The sequence below is a fragment of the Cervus elaphus genome, chromosome 19 (assembly GCF_910594005.1).
Source record: "Cervus elaphus chromosome 19, mCerEla1.1, whole genome shotgun sequence".
In the NCBI taxonomy this organism is placed as follows: domain Eukaryota; kingdom Metazoa; phylum Chordata; class Mammalia; order Artiodactyla; family Cervidae; genus Cervus; species Cervus elaphus.
Window position 1 is genome coordinate 88,962,439 of NC_057833.1, and position 20,283 is coordinate 88,982,721.

The 20,283-nt window shown below is 48.5% G+C and overlaps 1 protein-coding gene across 2 annotated transcripts in view; it reads left to right on the forward strand.

Annotated features, from left to right (window-relative positions):
• The window catches only part of CLSTN2 (calsyntenin 2), a 728,241-nt gene that overhangs the window by 584,463 nt on the left and 123,495 nt on the right, over positions 1-20,283 (forward strand). For both annotated transcript variants that reach the window (XM_043874074.1, XM_043874073.1), the window contains exon 6: positions 9,212-9,397. In XM_043874074.1, the coding sequence (XP_043730009.1) occupies positions 9,212-9,397 (186 nt within the window). The remainder of the gene's footprint in view (positions 1-9,211; positions 9,398-20,283) is intronic.

Genomic DNA, 20,283 nt, shown 5'->3' on the forward strand with positions numbered 1-20,283 from the left:
TTCCAACTAAGTGTCCCATCCCGTGCTTATAGACCCACAGCAGCAGTAGAGAAAATGTTAAAAGAAAATGAGCTCAGAAAAGCCAGCAATCCTTTTGGAGGTTGAGTTTTGGAGTCCTGCAGGCCTGGCACAAGTCCCGGCTTTACCACATGTATGATCTAGCCTAATCTCCACACCAGTTCCATGAGGTATAGTTGTAAATTCTCCCCATTTTACAGACAAAGGGTGTCTTGCGCAAGGTGCAGTAGCTGGCAGGCAGAGGAGGCAGGCATCTGACTCCTCCTCTCTCATGTCTATACTCGGTTGTCTAAGCATCACCATGGCTCTAACCAAAGTCAGGCTGGGATTCTGAGGACCTCACTCCAGGAGCCCGGGGGGGAGAGGAGACATGAGGAGAGTCTCAGAAGCTGACTCTTGTCACTCTTTTACCAAAAAGCTCGCTTCCTGGCCCAACACTCGAGTCCCTTGTAATCTGGCCCCAAAGTTGCTTTCTGGCCCATCTCACACCCGGCCTCCTAGATGCCCACTCCTGGCCTTACACTTGTCTACACTTGCTGAGTCCTGCCGGGCGGCTGAGTGGGGCGCACCTTTCAGACCATTTTCCGTCTAAGTAGACTGCTTGTTGTGCAGCCCCAAGGCCGCGGTGGTGACACCCTTGAATTCTCTCTGCCCACTGTGTGCCCCGTATCCTGCAGTGCTGGGTTAACCATGCCTTCTACTGCCTGCATCCTGATGCTTTGACAACTGGGGCCTGGCTGAGCCTGGAGGGACTGCCCCCTCAGTCAGCTCATTCCTAGAGAGAATGAACAACTTACCCTTTTGCTTTTCAGGCACTGATCAACCAACCCAGAACCTACATCCCACCCACCTCTTTTATCAGGGTCTCACACTCCAGCCAACGTTTACCTGCACTAATCACCCCAGGGCCAGATACCAGACAGCTAGGGACAGCTCCATGCCCCAGAGGCCACTGAAATTATACAAACTAGGTGATTCTAAGGCTGCTTACCTTGCCTGACCTCTTCCTTCCATGCAAACCATAACACAGGCTCTTGCCCATGGTTTTCTCCTCTCCCTCTGTCTCCTAACTATCGGTGATTCTCCATGCATCCCCAGGGTGGGGGACCCCCCCCCCCCATTTGGGACTTGTGAGTATAACAAACTCTCTTTTCAGTGGCAATTATATCCTGATCTGTTGGCCTTATCACACTTAAGTAATAATACAACCTATGCTAAAACAAAGTCCAGGTCACTTCTTCCAGGAAGCCTCCTTTGTTCACGCTAGTTGGTAAAACTTACCTCTTCTTGGTCTCTGGGGTCTGCTTTTTGTCCCTCTGTCTGCCTTAAAGCTGGCTGTGTGTCTGTCACTCCCCTTACCTGCTGTCAGTGCCTGCAAGCTAGGGCTCATGAGTTACACTTTTCTGTCTCTCATGCCTGGGGCTCTGCCTGGCCCATAGTAGGTGCTCAGTCAATGCATAGCATCAGAATAATGATAAGAATGATCAAGACTGATGATAGGAGTAGTAGCAGTAGCTCTCTGTTCCTGGTGCTTTGCATTTGTTGTTATTGTTGTTTTGTTGCTAAGTCGGCAGACTCTGCAACTCCATGGACTGCAGCCTGCCAGGCTCCTCTGTCCATGGGATTTCCCAAGCAAGAATACTGGAGTGGGTTGCCATGCCTCCTCCAGGTGATCTTCCCTACCCAGGGATAGAATCTGCATCTCCTGCCGGGCCAGCAAATTCTTTACCCCTGAGCCACCAGGGAAGCCCTGTGCTTTGCATACCTTTTCTCCAATTCCCAAATCAACTCTTCAAGGTGGATTTATGTAATCACCATTCTTCAGATGTGAAAATGAAGCTCAGAGAGGTTCAGTGATTTACCCAGGGCCACACAGCCAAGTGTGGCAGAGTCATGCTTCAGACCTGAGTCTGTCCAACTGCAGAATTAACACTCTTGAATTTGGCTGAATTGAACTGAAGTTAATTTCCCTATTGTGTGACCCTGTCAGCGGTGAACCTCTGTGTGGCTTGATCTTGAGGTGGCAATCGGAGATATTTTAGTGTTCTAAACACCAGACCTAATCTAGCTGCTAAGTGACATTTCCAAAGCACAGTCTGGATTCTTCATACCCTCACTAAACACCCATTTATAGCTCTTCACTGGTCCTAAGATGAAACCCAAACCGCTTAGCCAGCATTTATCATCTGACCTCCACTTACCTCTCCAGCCTATCTCTACCTCTTCACTCACCCCCAGCTCAGGTGCACCGGATGCCAGTGAAGATAAAGATGTTAAGCATGTTACCGTTAAGCGTGTATACCTCCTGAGCTTCTCCCAGTAGGAAAGGAAGTCCCTGGGTGCCAAATCAAAGTCACCCATTCCTGGAAGAAAGACTTGAAAGATGCCAGGTGGTTGACACCCACAGAGACTGGCTAGGATATCAGCTGCCTGAACAGTCCCTAATCAGGACAACCCCTTCCCTATCTCTCCCCTTGCCCAGCATCCCCACATCCAGCCATTTATTTTGTATGAATGGAGCAATTTCCTGGACAACCTGATGCTTCTTCCTCTGCTAGGAGCTGAGACCAGGAAGAGCTGGAGGCCCTTGAACATGCACAGTTAAGGAAAAAGAAGCATCAGACACACCTGTGTCTTTCCCTTCTATCCTTCTGTGTCACTTCTGAGTGTAGAGTTGGAACGATGGACCAAGTGTCTTGAATTATAAGAGCCCATAAAGCCTATGCTTTCCAGAAGTCTCAGCTTAGCTTTTTTTCACCTCCAGGCATCTAATAAGAGAGTTCTAAGTAGTTAATCTTTTCCTAATGAGAAAATATATGTTCCCCAAATTCAGCATGAGTTATAATACATTCATCGCATTTCTAAATCTTTAATCCCTTGAGAGGGAATTTAATTCCTGAAGGCATTCCAGGGTAACCTTTCTAGGAATGCTTATGATGTCATTGAGCCTGAGCATTAAAACAATAGGTGGTCCACTTCTCTTCTCTTTATTTAAGAAAAATAATGAACAACAGTTCATTAACTAGTCTCTAGATCTTTCAAGAACCATTTCATGATTTTCTTTCCGAAAAGATTTAGTTTCCAAGTGGGATAGTTCAGAGAAGTTTAGGAAGCTTGTGAACCAAAGTGGGATGTTTCTATCATGAGGTGTCAGAGGGAAGGTCACTCTGTTGGGCCCTTAGCCTTCAATGCATACATCAAGCCCATGAGGAGGTATAAGTATCTCAGATCTACAGGTGAGGCCACAGAGGCCCAAAGATAACTGCTTCGCAAAGGTCACATCACCCGAATTTGGGTGAGATGAGATTCAAGCCCAGATTTCTTCAAGTCCTCGGTATCAAAGCAGTCCCTCGACCCCTACAAATGCCCCCAAGGTCAAGCATTGATGAAACTGACAATATTCCTTGATCCTTTACCATCATCATAAATTATCATTTAAAAAAAAAAATTATCAGTGTAAATTGAATATTCAAAGCTAAATCCATAAAAATTGCCATTCTCAGTCCCAGCAAAACCTCAGAATCATAGAGGAGTTATTGTAAAAGAACTATATAGCTTTGAGCAAGTCACACCAACTCTCAGCCACAGTTTTGCCATATGCACTATTAAGATAGTAACACCTACTCACTGGGTCGCTGGGAGGATTAAATGAAAGAACAGATGTCAAAGCACTTATCATCTTGTAGATGCTAATAATTGTATGTCCTCTTATTTCCTGCAGTAAATGTTATTGGATACATGATCAATTAACAGCATTAATACTATATCTGATGAATGTGTCCATTGTGTTTGAGGCTGAAATGATTCAGCATTTAATCTCCCCAGATCCTGGGTGGTAGGTGCTACTTTTATTCAGGCTCAAGGTGGGTAAGTTTACTTACCCACTTGAGTCCACTGTGGTTTACTCAGAGTCCACACAGGAAGTGAGAAGGCTGGAATCTGAATCCAGACACCCTGAATTTAGGGGTCATACTTTTAGTCATCCTGCCATCTACCCTCCAGAAAATGAAAATGAATAGATATTTCATGTGGCAAACACTGAGTTTGATGACTTGCCTTTTGCTCTCTTAAACCCCCACCCTTTCTTGGAAAATGAAAGATGTTTGTGTGAGCTTCCCACTATCTCAAGGATGCTACACTCAGAAAGCTTCATTGATTTCTTTTATGATATGGTTACGGTTTGCCTGCCCTCCATAAACCCTCAAAAACAAGCCTCATGAGATCACAAAAGCTACTGGCAGGTGTGATGTTCTTCAAGTTCTTTTCTGCCTGATTTCTCCTTGGAAAGGGCCTTGCCCCCATAACCAAAGGCAGAAAAAGGACTGAAAACTTTGGTAGGACTCTGTCGCTGCTGTTCAGTTCAGTTCAGTCACTCAGTTGTGTCCAACTTTTTGTGACCCCATGGACTGCAGCACGCCAGGCTTCCCTTCACCAACTCCCAAAGCTTGTTCAAACTCCTGTCCATCGAGTCAGTGATGCCATCCAAACATCTCATACTCTGTCATCCCCTTCTCCTCCTGCCTTCAGTCTTTCTCAGCATCAGGATCTTTCCCAATGAGTCAGTTCTTTGCATCAGATGGCCAAAGTACTGGAGTTTCAGCTTCAGCATCAGTCCTTCCAATGAATATTCAGGACTGATTTCCTTTAAGATTGACTGATTTGATCTCCTTACTGTCCAAGGGACTCTCAAGAGTTTTCTCCAACACCATAGTTCAAAAGCATCAATTCTTCGGCACTCAGCTTTCTTTATGGTCCAACTCTCACATCCACACATGACTACTGTAAAAACCATAGCTTTGACTAGATGGACCTTTGTTGGCAAAGTAATATCTCTGCTTTTTAATATGCTGTCTAGGTTTGTCATACCTTTTCTTCCAAGGAGCAAGCATCTTTTAACTTCATGGCTGCAGTCATCAACTGCAATGATTTTGGAGCCCAAGAAAATAAAGTCTGTCACTATTTCCATGGTTTCCCCATCTATTTGCCATGAAGTAATGGGACCGGATGCCATGATCTTAGTTTTCTGAATGTTGAGCTTTAAGCCAACTTTTTCACTCTACTCTTTCACTTTCATCAAGAGACTCTTTAGTTCTTCTTTGCTTTCTGCCATAAGGGTGGTGTTATCTGCATATCTGAGGTTATTGATATTTCTCCCAGCAATCTTGATTCCAATTTGTGCTTCATCCAGCCTGGCATTTCGCCTGATGTACTCTGCATATAAGTTACATAAGCAGGGTGACAACATAAAGCCTTGTTATTTATTTGGTCCAGTACTTACATGCCTTCTAAAATGACTTGAGCTGGAATTTCTCATCAGAGATAACCACTAACATATCTGGATGAGAAAGAAATGCCCACAGCTCCCACAGAACACCAATACCAGGGATGTCTTGGGCTTCTCTAACAGAAGAGGCTTCCAGAAGCAGATGTTGTGAGGAATCTCTCACCCACTAGCAGGAGAGACTCAAGAATTGGTGATGTCGGGCCATACCACGGGCATCCTGCACAGAACCATGTCTCTGATCTTTTTAAATTGCATCTCTAAAGAGAAGGATGACGCAGAGAGACAGGAGTGAGGAAGGGAAGAAGAGCAGCCTCCTCCTTGATACTATATCTTTTTACTGGGAAGAGATTCTTCCATTATCATTTCTGGGCCAATTGCCTTACTGAGAACAAAGAGAAGCAAACATGTGATGGCTTCTGTTGGAGTGGTTGTTTCTGTACGATGAGAATAGGGGCAGACAGGAGAAGTACGAGAGAAGTTACAAATAGGCTCTGGGTTCTGTCTGTGGCTCAAGAAAGGCTGCCAAGGCTGAAGTCAAGGTTAGGTCTCTGGGGCTCCCCAGATCCACCTGGAAAATATTTCCTGGGCTCGGAGCTTGGTGTGGAGGTGTGGAGAGATCAAAAACTCACAATTCCTCCTTTGAAGAGTTCCTAGTTACAAGAAGGGGAAGGCACACAAATGGATCAGTCCAGTGATATCCTACACGCTTCCTACCCCTGTCTAGTGAGTATCTGCCCTGTGCTAGGCATTGTGCAGCATAATGGGGATTCAGACTTACCATCAGCTTGGACTCTACTGTTGAGAATGCTGTGAGGGCACAGAGGAGGGTTTCTATCCAGACTGGAGATATCTTGAAAGTTATGTGGTAGAGGTAACAGACAGAAAGGAATAGGAAGGGAGCTCCATGCAGAAGAAATTGCATGACTGAATGCACAATGGTATGCAAAATTTTGAACCTAGGTTGAGACGAGCCTGGTCATGTGTGGACTGCTGCTTACAGCACTCTGATTTTCAGATATATCAGACAAAAAGCCCTCCTGTCTGCCAGTGATTTGTCCTTTAGATTGACCTGGGGCCACATGGGCTATAGCAACTCCATAGTCTAATCCTCCAGGAGGTGATGGGCCATTCCAGACACAGCTCCTCGGGGCTCTGAAGAAAGACATATAATTGGGTATAATCTCTTTTACCTATAGTCATTGTCATCTAAACATCCTTTCAATGGGAAAGAAATCCAAGAGGGAGTGAATATATGTATATGTATGGCTGATTCACTTTGCTGTACAGTGGAAGCATTGTAAAGCAAGTATACTCCAATAAAGTTTCATTTAGAAACAAACAAACAAAAATCATCCCATAGCAAGTTTCCTGGTGATAAACCTCACAACGTGGTGTTAAATCTTTGCTCATGACTCCAAAAAATACATTAAAGGGTGGTTGGTTAACTTGGGGGTTCAGAGCTAAACCCAGATTGCTGGGTTATGTGGAATGTGCAGGGGGCATGAGCATCTCCTTTCCTCTCCGGGGAAGCAATAGCGAGGATTGGAGCCCTACTGCATGCCAGGCCCACATGGTTGCACCTAGTCCTCACCCCCACACTATGGTCCCCACTTCACTGATAAGATGCCTGAGGCTTGGAGACCTTCACTAGCCTGCCCAAGAACTTCCTGACCTGATGGAGTCAAGCCAAGATCGTTGCTGCCTCTACTTCAAACAAGCTTCTCTGAGGCTCCCCATGGGCTTTCATCCTTGACATTCAGGCGTCAGCTCAGACAAGAACTCTCTCCAGCTAAAGAAGTTCCTCTCTGTCACCACTTTTCCTTTCATAGCACTTACCCTCCGCAATAGGACAGCATGGCGTATTCATTGCTTGCCTCTCTCTCAGCTCCACAAGGCAGGAACCCTTTCTGACTCCTTCACTGCTGTATCTGTGTTGCTCCAAGCAGAGCTGAATACATAAGAAGCTCAAACACATACTTGCTCACTGAACAAAGCCATCTGTCCCTAAGCCCAGCAACTTTCATTCTGCTGGTTTCCTCAAGATGGCAGCCAGTGGCCAGTGGGCGTTATCGGGGAACCCCTTGGTGGCTGATGAATGATCCTAAATGCAAGACTTTCTGAGTTTCCCAAGGGTGAGGCAGGCAGTCCATAGATTTTCATTTTTACCTTGGCATAAGGACACCATCCAGGGACTTCCCTGGTTGTTCAGTGGTTAAGACTTTGCCTTCCAATGCATGGGGTACACGTTCAATCCCTGATCCAGGAGCTAAACTCCCACATGCCTCCAGACAAAAAACCAAAACATAAAATAGAAGCAATATTGTAACAAATTCAACAAAGACCTTTAAAAAACAGTTCACATAAAAAACTTTTTTAAAAAAGAGATACCATCTAGCAATGTGACAAACCTTTGAGAGTCATATATAATGGTATCCACAACTCATGTTCCTTGATGATTCGACTTCTACCCACAAATCTGGCTCAGGCCTACATAGACTTCTCAGGCAGGCATCATTGTCAGCAAGTGCTGTTGCCAGTCACCATGAGCATGGCCTTGCCTAGGCTCTGACTCTCCACTATTGTTGTTTCAATCAGTTCTTGTGTATACTCACTCTCAGTGTTTATTTTTGTTGATTGCTCTTTTTTGTGTGGTGTCATTTTGATTGTGATTTTGTTCCTCTCCAACACTTTGATGTCTTCAAGTTATTTTTCCACTAAAATGCGGGGATAAGAACATCAGCCCTACTTAAGTCACAGTCCTGAAAGGGAATGAATCATTGTGCCTAACCCCAGGCCCTCATGGAATCCTGAATTACCTTGGTCTCTTATTTTGTTTGTTTGCTTGTGGCAAGGTGTATGCATTACTGAAAATCACCTTGCTGGGAAAAATGGGACGAGGGACTCAACAGTCAAACACATCATCAGTGATGCATGAAAAGAGACAAAGTGGCTTCCCTGGTGGTCCAGTGGTTGAGAGCTCACCTGCCAAGGCAGGGGCACAGGTTTGATCCCTGGTCCTAGAAGATCCCACATGCCCCCACGGCAATAAGCCAGCACCACAACCACTGAGCCAGAGTTCTAGAGCCTGTGCTCTGCAACAAGAGAAGCCACTGCGGTGAGATGCCTGCATATAGCAACTAGAGGGTAGACACCACCCCTTCACCACACCTAGAGAAAGCCCATGCACAGGAACAAAGGCCCAGCATAGTAAAAAATAATAATAAAATAAATTAAAAGGCAACCTTATTTGAAGAAAAGAGACAGAAAACAAACAAACAAACAAAAAACACCAGCACAGTTTTACACAGGTTAAACGGTTAAGAAATATATAAGGACTACAGTAAATGCGGTACCTTACCTTGAAGAGACCTGAGGTTTGCTCGTGGTGGTGGATATAGGAAGGGTTGAAGCTGATGCACTATTGTGAAGAGGGTTTTCCGAATGACACAGAAAGCTGTGACTGCGTTGCGGGCAGATGTGGCTCAGCACACATGGTGAGTGGAGTAGCTGGTAGATGTTTTGAGGTCTGTACATGGGCCTGTTTTATGCCTTCCTACGTGGCTTAGCTCAGCTAGGCATGGATTTCTGAATTCATCTAGCATTTCTTGGGGACAAAATCTTGCATAAACAAATGTGAAATCCCTGTTATCCTTGAATCATTTCCCAATGTATCAATTGTGGTGGTGGTTTAGTCACTAAGTCGTATCCAACTCTTGCGAACCCAAGGACTGAAGCCTGCTAGGCCTATCCTTTGTCCATGGGATTCTCCAGGCAAGAAGACTGAGGTGGGTTGCCATTTCCTTCTCCAAAGGTATCAATTGTGTGGGAACAAATGCACATTTTCAAAGCACATGTTACAGCAGAACGGTCTGCACCTGACTGACAGTCACTCTTGCCTTGTTTACTCAGACTGGACCAAGAGGATTGAGTACCAGCCTGGTTCAGGGAGCGTGCCCTTGTTCCCCAGCATCCACCTGGAGACGTGCGACGGGGCCGTGTCCTCCATCCAGATCACCACGGAGCTGCAGACCAACTACATTGGGAAGGGCTGTGACCGGGAGACCTACTCTGAGAAGTCCCTTCAGAAATTATGTGGTAGGCTTCCCTGTTCGGGTTGTTTTTTAATTCATTGTTTTAAACAATATATACAAAGTGTATCTTACTATATTACGAAGGAATCAGCCCCTCCCCACTGCACTGGCACATGTAACCCCTGGATGAATATTAAGTTTACTTATTGTGGTTAAATCAGCAATGCCCAACCTTTTGGCACCAGGGACCAGTTTCATGGAAGGCAGTTTTTTTTTAAGTTTTTTATTTTGTATTGCTGCTGCTAAGTCGCTTCAGTCATGTCTGACTCTATGCAACCCCATAGACAGCAGCCCACCAGGCTCCCCCGTTCCTGGGATTCTCCAAGCAAGAACACTGGAGTGGGTTGCCATTTCCTTCTTCAAAGCAGGAAAGTGAAAAGTGAGAGTGAAGTCGCTCAGTCATGTCTTAGCGACCCCATGGACTGCAGTGACCCCATGGACTCTTAGCGACCCCATGGACTGCAGCCTACCAGGCTCCCTCCGTCCATGGGATTTTCCAGACAAGAGTACTGGAGTGGATTGCCATTGCCTTCTCCAATTTTGTATTGGAGTATAGCCAGTTAACAGGCTTCCCAGGTGGTGTTAATGGTAAAGAACCCAGCTGCCAATGCAGGATACCTAAGAGATGGGGGTTTGGTCCTTGGGTCAGAAAGATCCCCTGGAGGAGGGCATGGCAAGTCACTCCAGTATTTTTGCCTGGAGAATCCCATGGATGGAAGCCTGGGGGGCTATGGTCCACAGGGTTGCAAAGACTTGGACACAACTGAAGCAACGGAGTACGCAGGCACACACGCACGGCTGATTAACAAACAATGTAGTGATAGTTTCTGCTGGACAGCAAAGGGACGCAGCCATACATATACACATGTCCCTTCTCCTCCAATCTCCCCTCCCATCCTGGCTGCCACGTAACACTGAGCAGAGTTCCCTGTGCTATACAGTGGGTCCTTGTTGGTGATCCTTTAAATATAGCAGTGTGTACATATCCATCCCAAACTCTCTAACTATCCCTTTTCCCCTTCCTTTCCCGCCAGCAACCATAAGTCTGTTCTCTAAGACTGTGAACCTCTTTCTGTTTTGTTAGTAACTTCATGTGTATCATGCCTTTTTAGATTCGTGGAAGACAATTTTTCCACAGACTGGAGGTGGGGGGTGGTTTCAGGATGATTCAAGCGTATTACATTTACTGTGTACTTTATTTCTGTTATTATTACATCAGCTCCACCCCAGATCATCAGGCATTAGATCCCAAAGGTTGGGGACCCCTGGGTTAAAGGGTTGGAAGGCATAGCTTTCAGCACCAACCATACCTGCTCAGACCCCACCATGTACCGACTCCAAGGCTGTGGGCAAGTGCTGAGACAAAGCCTCTATTCTTCATCAGTAACATAGGGATGTTATGGTCCTGTGTACACACACAGGCACACACATGTAGACACAAGCCCCAGGTGTGGAAGAGCACCTAGCATGGGACCTGAAGGAACACGGCTCCCCTATACTGTGTTGATTTCAGAGAGGTGCCTTCCCAGGGGCCAAGGTGAAGGGTGGTGCCTGCCTCTTAGGGAGAAGTGGGTCTCCTCCTCCAGGACCAGCTATGGAACACGAGGGCTTACTGCAAATGAAAGTGCTGGATCTTTGTTCCAAAGTTATGAATACTTTTAAGGCAGAGACAGCAAAGCATGAAACCAAGCCGGGGGCCCCGTGTGACTTCAGGTCACATGCTGGTGAAGCCGGGCCTGGGTGCCCATGTTGGAGAAGAGCTGGGCTGGGAGGAGAGATGGGGAACGTGAAGGATCCAAGTGTGGGGGACAGAGGGCTGGCTGTCAGTGGGCTGAGAGATGGTGCCCCAAGAAAGAAGCAGGCTGGAACTGGGAGCCAGGCTGATGCAGGTTCTACCCGATGAACCTTAGCTTTATTGAGCACCTGCTGTGTGCACCTCACATGTTTGTGTGTTAGTTGTTCAGTCGTGTCTGACTCTTTGCGACCCTATGGACTATAGCCCACCAGGCTCCTCTGTCCACGGGATTCTCCAGGTAAGAAATCTGGAGTGGGTTGCCATTCCCTTCTCCAGTGAGCTTCACATGACCTACCCTAATTCACACTGAGGAGGGTCTTATTCATCCAGTTTTAAACACGGACAATTAGAAGCCCAGAGAGGAGAAATTATTTTTAAGGTCACACAGGGAGTGACAGAGCCAGACTTTGAAAGTAGGTCTATGGGAGGGAGGGGCTCTTTGGCTCTGGATCTGTGATGCTGGGCCAGACCTCTAGAGCTGGAATGTAAATCTCTCAAGTCAACTGCAGAATAAGACACAGTGTGGTGGAAGTGGTCCCACCTGCTTGGTAAACCAGATCATGGATGTGTTGATGGGCCTCTTTCCTCCCCACCATGTATATTTCATTTCTTTCTTGTTCTCTCCATGACTATTCAGGCCCTCACACAGCCTCTCCAGACGGACTGTGGGCAGCTCCAGAAAGAGCTTAGTCTTAAGACGGGGCCTGTACTTGGGGGTAACTCCATCTCCCAAGGAAGATGTGGCTTCCTGAACACAGCCTGCAGCCCCTCCTGGGGACCTCTCCACTACTGTCTTTGGAGCAGTTTTTCTCCCTTACCACCGACACACAGACACATGCACACACACTTCTGTGCACACACACACAAGGTGCAAATACACATGTATGCACATACAGGCACACACATTCACACACAGGTGCACGCAGGTACACGCATGCACACAGTGCACACATGCACACAAGTACACACACATTCACGCACAGGTGCACACAGGTACACACATGCACACAGTGCACACATGCACACAAGTACACACACATTCACACACAGGTGCACGCAGGCACACGCATGCACACAGTGCACACATGCACACAAGTACACACACATTCACACACAGGTGCACACAGGTACACGCATGCACACAGTGCACACATGCACACAAGTACACACACATTCACACACAGGTGCACGCAGGTACATGCATGCACACAGTGCACACATGCACACAAGTACACACACATTCACACACAGGTGCACGCAGGCACACGCATGCACACAGTGCACACATGCACACAAGTACACACACATTCACACACAGGTGCACACAGGTACACGCATGCACACAGTGCACACATGCACACAAGTACACACACATTCACACACAGGTGCACACAGGTACACGCATGCACACAGTGCACACATGCACACAAGTACACACACATTCACACACAGGTGCACACAGGTACACGCATGCACACAGTGCACACATGCACACAAGTACACACACATTCACACACAGGTGCACACAGGTACACGCATGCACACAGTGCACACATGCACACAAGTACACACACATTCACACACAGGTGCACACAGGCACACACATGCACACAGTGCACACATGCACACAAGTACACACACATTCACACACAGGTGCACACAGGTACACGCATGCACACAGTGCACACATGCACACAAGTACACACACATTCACGCACAGGTGCACGCAGGCACACGCATGCACACAGTGCACACATGCACACAAGTACACACACATTCACACACAGGTGCACGCAGGTACACGCATGCACACAGTGCACACATGCACACAAGTACACACACATTCACACACAGGTGCACGCAGGTACACGCATGCACACAGTGCACACATGCACACAAGTACACACACATTCACACACAGGTGCACGCAGGTACACGCATGCACACAGTGCACACATGCACACAAGTACACACACATTCACACACAGGTGCACGCAGGTACACGCATGCACACAGTGCACACATGCACACAAGTACACACACATTCACACACAGGTGCACACAGGTACACGCATGCACACAGTGCACACATGCACACAAGTACACACACATTCACACACAGGTGCACACAGGCACACGCATGCACACAGTGCACACATGCACACAAGTACACACACATTCACACACAGGTGCACACAGGCACACACATGCACACAGTGCACACATGCACACAAGTACACACACATTCACGCACAGGTGCACACAGGCACACGCATGCACACAGTGCACACATGCACACAAGTACACACACATTCACGCACAGGTGCACACAGGCACACGCATGCACACAGTGCACACATGCACACAAGTACACACACATTCACACACAGGTGCACGCAGGTACACGCATGCACACAGTGCACACATGCACACAAGTACACACACATTCACACACAGGTGCACACAGGCACACGCATGCACACAGTGCACACAGGCACACAAGTACACACACATTCACACACAGGTGCACACAGGTACACGCATGCACACAGTGCACACATGCACACAAGTACACACACATTCACACACAGGTGCACACAGGCACACGCATGCACACAGTGCACACATGCACACAAGTACACACACATTCACACACAGGTGCACACATGCACACAGTGCACACATGCACACAAGTACACACACATTCACACACAGGTGCACACAGGCACACACATGCACACAGTGCACACATGCACACAAGTACACACACATTCACACACAGGTGCACACAGGTACACGCATGCACACAGTGCACACATGCACACAAGTACACACACATTCACGCACAGGTGCACACAGGTACACGCATGCACACAGTGCACACATGCACACAAGTACACACACATTCACACACAGGTGCACACAGGTACACGCATGCGCACAGTGCACACATGCACACAAGTACACACACATTCACACACAGGTGCACACAGGTACACGCATGCACACAGTGCACACATGCACACAAGTACACACACATTCACACACAGGTGCACACAGGTACACGCATGCACACAGTGCACACATGCACACAAGTACACACACATTCACACACAGGTGCACGCAGGTACACGCATGCACACAGTGCACACATGCACACAAGTACACACACATTCACACACAGGTGCACGCAGGTACACGCATGCACACAGTGCACACATGCACACAAGTACACACATATTCACACACAGGTGCACGCAGGTACACGCATGCACACAGTGCACACATGCACACAAGTACACACACATTCACGCACAGGTGCACGCAGGTACACGCATGCACACAGTGCACACATGCACACAAGTACACACACATTCACGCACAGGTGCACACAGGTACACGCATGCGCACAGTGCACACATGCACACAAGTACACACACATTCACACACAGGTGCACACAGGTACACGCATGCACACAGTGCACACATGCACACAAGTACACACACATTCACACACAGGTGCACACAGGCACACGCATGCGCACAGTGCACACATGCACACAAGTACACACACATTCACGCACAGGTGCACACAGGCACACACATGCACACAGTGCACACATGCACACAAGTACACACACATTCACGCACAGGTGCACACAGGCACACACATGCACACAGTGCACACATGCACACAAGTACACACACATTCACGCACAGGTGCACACAGGCACACGCATGCACACAGTGCACACATGCACACAAGTACACACACATTCACGCACAGGTGCACACAGGCACACGCATGCACACAGTGCACACATGCACACAAGTACACACACATTCACACACAGGTGCACGCAGGTACACGCATGCACACAGTGCACACATGCACACAAGTACACACACATTCACACACAGGTGCACGCAGGTACACGCATGCACACAGTGCACACATGCACACAAGTACACACACATTCACACACAGGTGCACACAGGTACACGCATGCACACAGTGCACACATGCACACAAGTACACACACATTCACGCACAGGTGCACACAGGTACACGCATGCACACAGTGCATACATGCACACAAGTACACACACATTCACACACAGGTGCACACAGGCACACACATGCACACAGTGCACACATGCACACAAGTACACACACATTCACGCACAGGTGCACACAGGCACACGCATGCACACAGTGCACACATGCACACAAGTACACACACATTCACGCACAGGTGCACGCAGGCACACGCATGCACACAGTGCACACATGCACACAAGTACACACACATTCACACACAGGTGCACGCAGGTACACGCATGCACACAGTGCACACATGCACACAAGTACACACACATTCACACACAGGTGCACACAGGTACACACATGCACACAGTGCACACATGCACACAAGTACACACACATTCACACACAGGTGCACACAGGTACACGCATGCACACAGTGCACACATGCACACAAGTACACACACATTCACACACAGGTGCACACAGGCACACACATGCACACAGTGCACACATGCACACAAGTACACACACATTCACGCACAGGTGCACACAGGCACACACATGCACACAGTGCACACATGCACACAAGTACACACACATTCACACACAGGTGCACGCAGGCACACGCATGCACACAGTGCACACATGCACACAAGTACACACACATTCACACACAGGTGCACGCAGGTACACGCATGCACACAGTGCACACATGCACACAAGTACACACACATTCACACACAGGTGCACACAGGTACACGCATGCACACAGTGCACACATGCACACAAGTACACACACATTCACACACAGGTGCACACAGGCACACGCATGCACACAGTGCACACATGCACACAAGTACACACACATTCACACACAGGTGCACACAGGCACACGCATGCACACAGTGCACACATGCACACAAGTACACACACATTCACGCACAGGTGCACACAGGTACACGCATGCACACAGTGCACACATGCACACAAGTACACACACATTCACACACAGGTGCACACAGGTACACGCATGCACACAGTGCACACATGCACACAAGTACACACACATTCACACACAGGTGCACACAGGCACACACATGCACACAGTGCACACATGCACACAAGTACACACACATTCACGCACAGGTGCACACAGGCACACGCATGCACACAGTGCACACATGCACACAAGTACACACACATTCACGCACAGGTGCACACAGGCACACGCATGCACACAGTGCACACATGCACACAAGTACACACACATTCACACACAGGTGCACGCAGGTACACGCATGCACACAGTGCACACATGCACACAAGTACACACACATTCACACACAGGTGCACGCAGGTACACGCATGCACACAGTGCACACATGCACACAAGTACACACACATTCACACACAGGTGCACACAGGTACACGCATGCACACAGTGCACACATGCACACAAGTACACACACATTCACGCACAGGTGCACACAGGTACACGCATGCACACAGTGCACACATGCACACAAGTACACACACATTCACACACAGGTGCACACAGGCACACGCATGCACACAGTGCACACATGCACACAAGTACACACACATTCACGCACAGGTGCACACAGGCACACGCATGCACACAGTGCACACATGCACACAAGTACACACACATTCACGCACAGGTGCACACAGGCACACGCATGCACACAGTGCACACATGCACACAAGTACACACACATTCACGCACAGGTGCACACAGGCACACGCATGCACACAGTGCACACATGCACACAAGTACACACACATTCACGCACAGGTGCACACAGGCACACGCATGCGCACAGTGCACACATGCACACAAGTACACACACATTCACGCACAGGTGCACACAGGCACACGCATGCGCACAGTGCACACATGCACACAAGTACACACACATTCACACACAGGTGCACGCAGGCACACGCATGCACACAGTGCACACATGCACACAAGTACACACACATTCACACACAGGTGCACGCAGGCACACGCATGCACACAGTGCACACATGCACACAAGTACACACACATTCACACACAGGTGCACGCAGGCACACGCATGCACACAGTGCACACATGCACACAAGTACACACACATTCACACACAGGTGCACGCAGGTACACGCATGCACACAGTGCACACATGCACACAAGTACACACACATTCACGCACAGGTGCACGCAGGTACACGCATGCACACAGTGCACACATGCACACAAGTACACACACATTCACGCACAGGTGCACGCAGGTACACGCATGCACACAGTGCACACATGCACACAAGTACACACACATTCACGCACAGGTGCACGCAGGTACACGCATGCACACAGTGCACACATGCACACAAGTACACACACATTCACACACAGGTGCACACAGGCACACAAAGTAGGCACAGGCACACACACATGCACACTTAGGTGGGCAATGCACACAAGCACACACATGCACACACAGAGGTGCACACATGCACACACAGAGGCGCACACATGCACTCACAGGTACACACACGCACACAGTGAACACACAGGTACGTACACAGGCACACACTCACACCTTCATGCACGTAGCTCTTGCCCAAGGACCAAGTGACAATTTGAGAACTGGATGTGCAGTATGCCCTGCTTGGGTAGCACAGTGCCCATTTATCATGTTGCCAGGCTGGAAGGAGGGCCCATGGGAAGGCAGGTTTTTCTAGAATGATGCAGGAGATTGGGGAAAACAGCACAACCTAAGTATTCCAAACAGCTCTTGTAAAAATGCCCATCAGCAGCCCGCAGCACCGAGAAAGCTGCCTCCAGTGCTCTTTACTCCACGCACAGAGAAGCCGTCTCCGCCAACACCTCATTTTGAATGAATATCCCATCCCGCTCCCTGTGCACCTGAATTATAAGCCAGCTCAACCCCACGCCACCGCAGGTTACAGTCATTTCCTCAACTCCTCCAGGTTAGGAGATGATGGAGTCAACTTGTTAAAGATCAGATGAGCCCAAGGGCACGCACGGGTGATTTGATTCTGAATGTTGCTGGGGGGATAACAGGAGATGGAGAGAAGGAGAGGATTTTTCAAGGGAAAAAACTTTAGAGCAAAATTGCATCTGGTTGTTAATATAGCTCACTCCTCTGGGCTGCCAGCCTCACCTGGCAGGAAGGCAGGTTAATTCAGTCAGGAAAGCACTTTACCCTGAGATGCAAGCTTATCTGGTACTGAGAGCGACCCTTTGTCAAGCTCAGCTGGCAAAGAATCGCCTGCCATGTGGGAGACCTGGGTTTGATCCCTGGGTTGGGAAGATCCCCTGGAGAAGGGAAAGACTACCCACTCCAGTATTCTGGCCTGGAGAATTCCATGGACTGTATAGTCCTCACTTTCACTTCCTGATGCACACTTCTGGGAACCCCAAGTGAGCCTGACGGGGCGGGCCTATTCCTGCCTCCAGATCAGGAGTCTGCCTCTTGAATCTACAGAGGAGAAAAGGCAGAAGCAAATGAGTGAGACATATGCCCATCTGATCTGTGTTAAGTCTGCTTCCTCGGGCCCCATGCTCTCTCCAGACCGTGAGGGTAAGGCAGACCAGATCTCTTCTAAAGCAGAACCTGGGCTGTGATTCCTGACTCATGCAGGGCTCCTTAGGTTCTGAAGACAAGCTTCTCTGTGTTTTCCCTAGCTCGTCGACAAGCTGCTGGCGGGGTTTCCCAGCCAGAGGGCCACCACGACACTTTAAGCCCCAGTGTTCATGCATTTTTCATTCTACATGTCTCCATTGACTTTGGATGGTAACAGGGAGACCAATTAGGATGTTATGGCCATAGTCTAAGCAAGAGATAATGATTTCTGAACTGGGGGAGTGGTGGTAGGGATGAACCTAAGACAGATTTAGGAGGCAAAATCAGTAAGAGTCAACCATGATTAGCTGTCAAGCAGTGAAAAACAGGGAATCTTAGAAGATTCTAATGTGAGCATCTAGCTGGATGAGAGTGCCACCAACCAGAACTAGAAATTCCAGGCAAGGGTGGATTTAGGGAACAGTGATGACAAATACCTGTGGAACAGCCAGGTATGGGTGCCCGGCTCTAGAATGACTCCCCACCCTCCTGAGCTCCCGAGGACCTGCCACCATCACACTGGTCCATCATTAGAGCCCATTTCTTCCCAGTGTGTGGCCTCTTCTGGGCCACAGTACTCCATTTTCCCCCATCCCCAGCTCATTCCCATCCCTATGTCTTTGCTCACTTTTTTTCTTGCTAGAGCTTCTTTCCCCTTTACCATTCCAAACCCTTTGCTTAAGTCAATATTTGCCTGTCATCTCTGCTACCAGAAGCAGTGCAGGAGGGCTCCTGGGTGCTTTTGAATTCTGGCATTGCTTCTATGACACTGTCCTTGTGCAGTAGCCCAGGCAAGGCTGCCTTCCCCTCTGAGAGAGGTCGGATCAGTGCCCACCTGCTTCCTCTTCCTGCAGTATCGTTCACAAGGAGCAGTGATGGCATCCCTGAATAAGGAGCCATCAAACAACAGCCGGACGGAGCCGCTGTCAGGAAGTACCTGGCAGGTGCAATAGCACCAGAAAAAAGCCTCTTTGTTTCCAAGGGAGCACCAGACATCAGCCATATTGCTGCCTGAGGTTTGCGCGCTGAGACTTTGGGAAAAGTGATGCAAGGTCCTGCACCTGTGTCCCTTTCCACTTGCAGGAACAAATTTAGCCTAACACGGTCCCCCACTGACCTTCCTGTATGTGAAGCCAGGCCTCATGGGGAAGTTGGACAAGCCGCTAATCACTTCCTCTGGATTCAGAAATTCAAGATGAAGGACTCTGCCATCTCAGTCCCAGGTCTTCCCAAGATGAAGTGCCACAAAACTGCCTTGAGAATGAAATGTACGATGAGGCCCCAGTGAGGCTTCCTGACCAAATTCAATTTGACATGAACCCAAGCCTAAGAAAAGGCCTTCTTCCATGCCCCTGAGTCACTGCATATTACAGTAAGCAGCAAAGCAGTTTGTG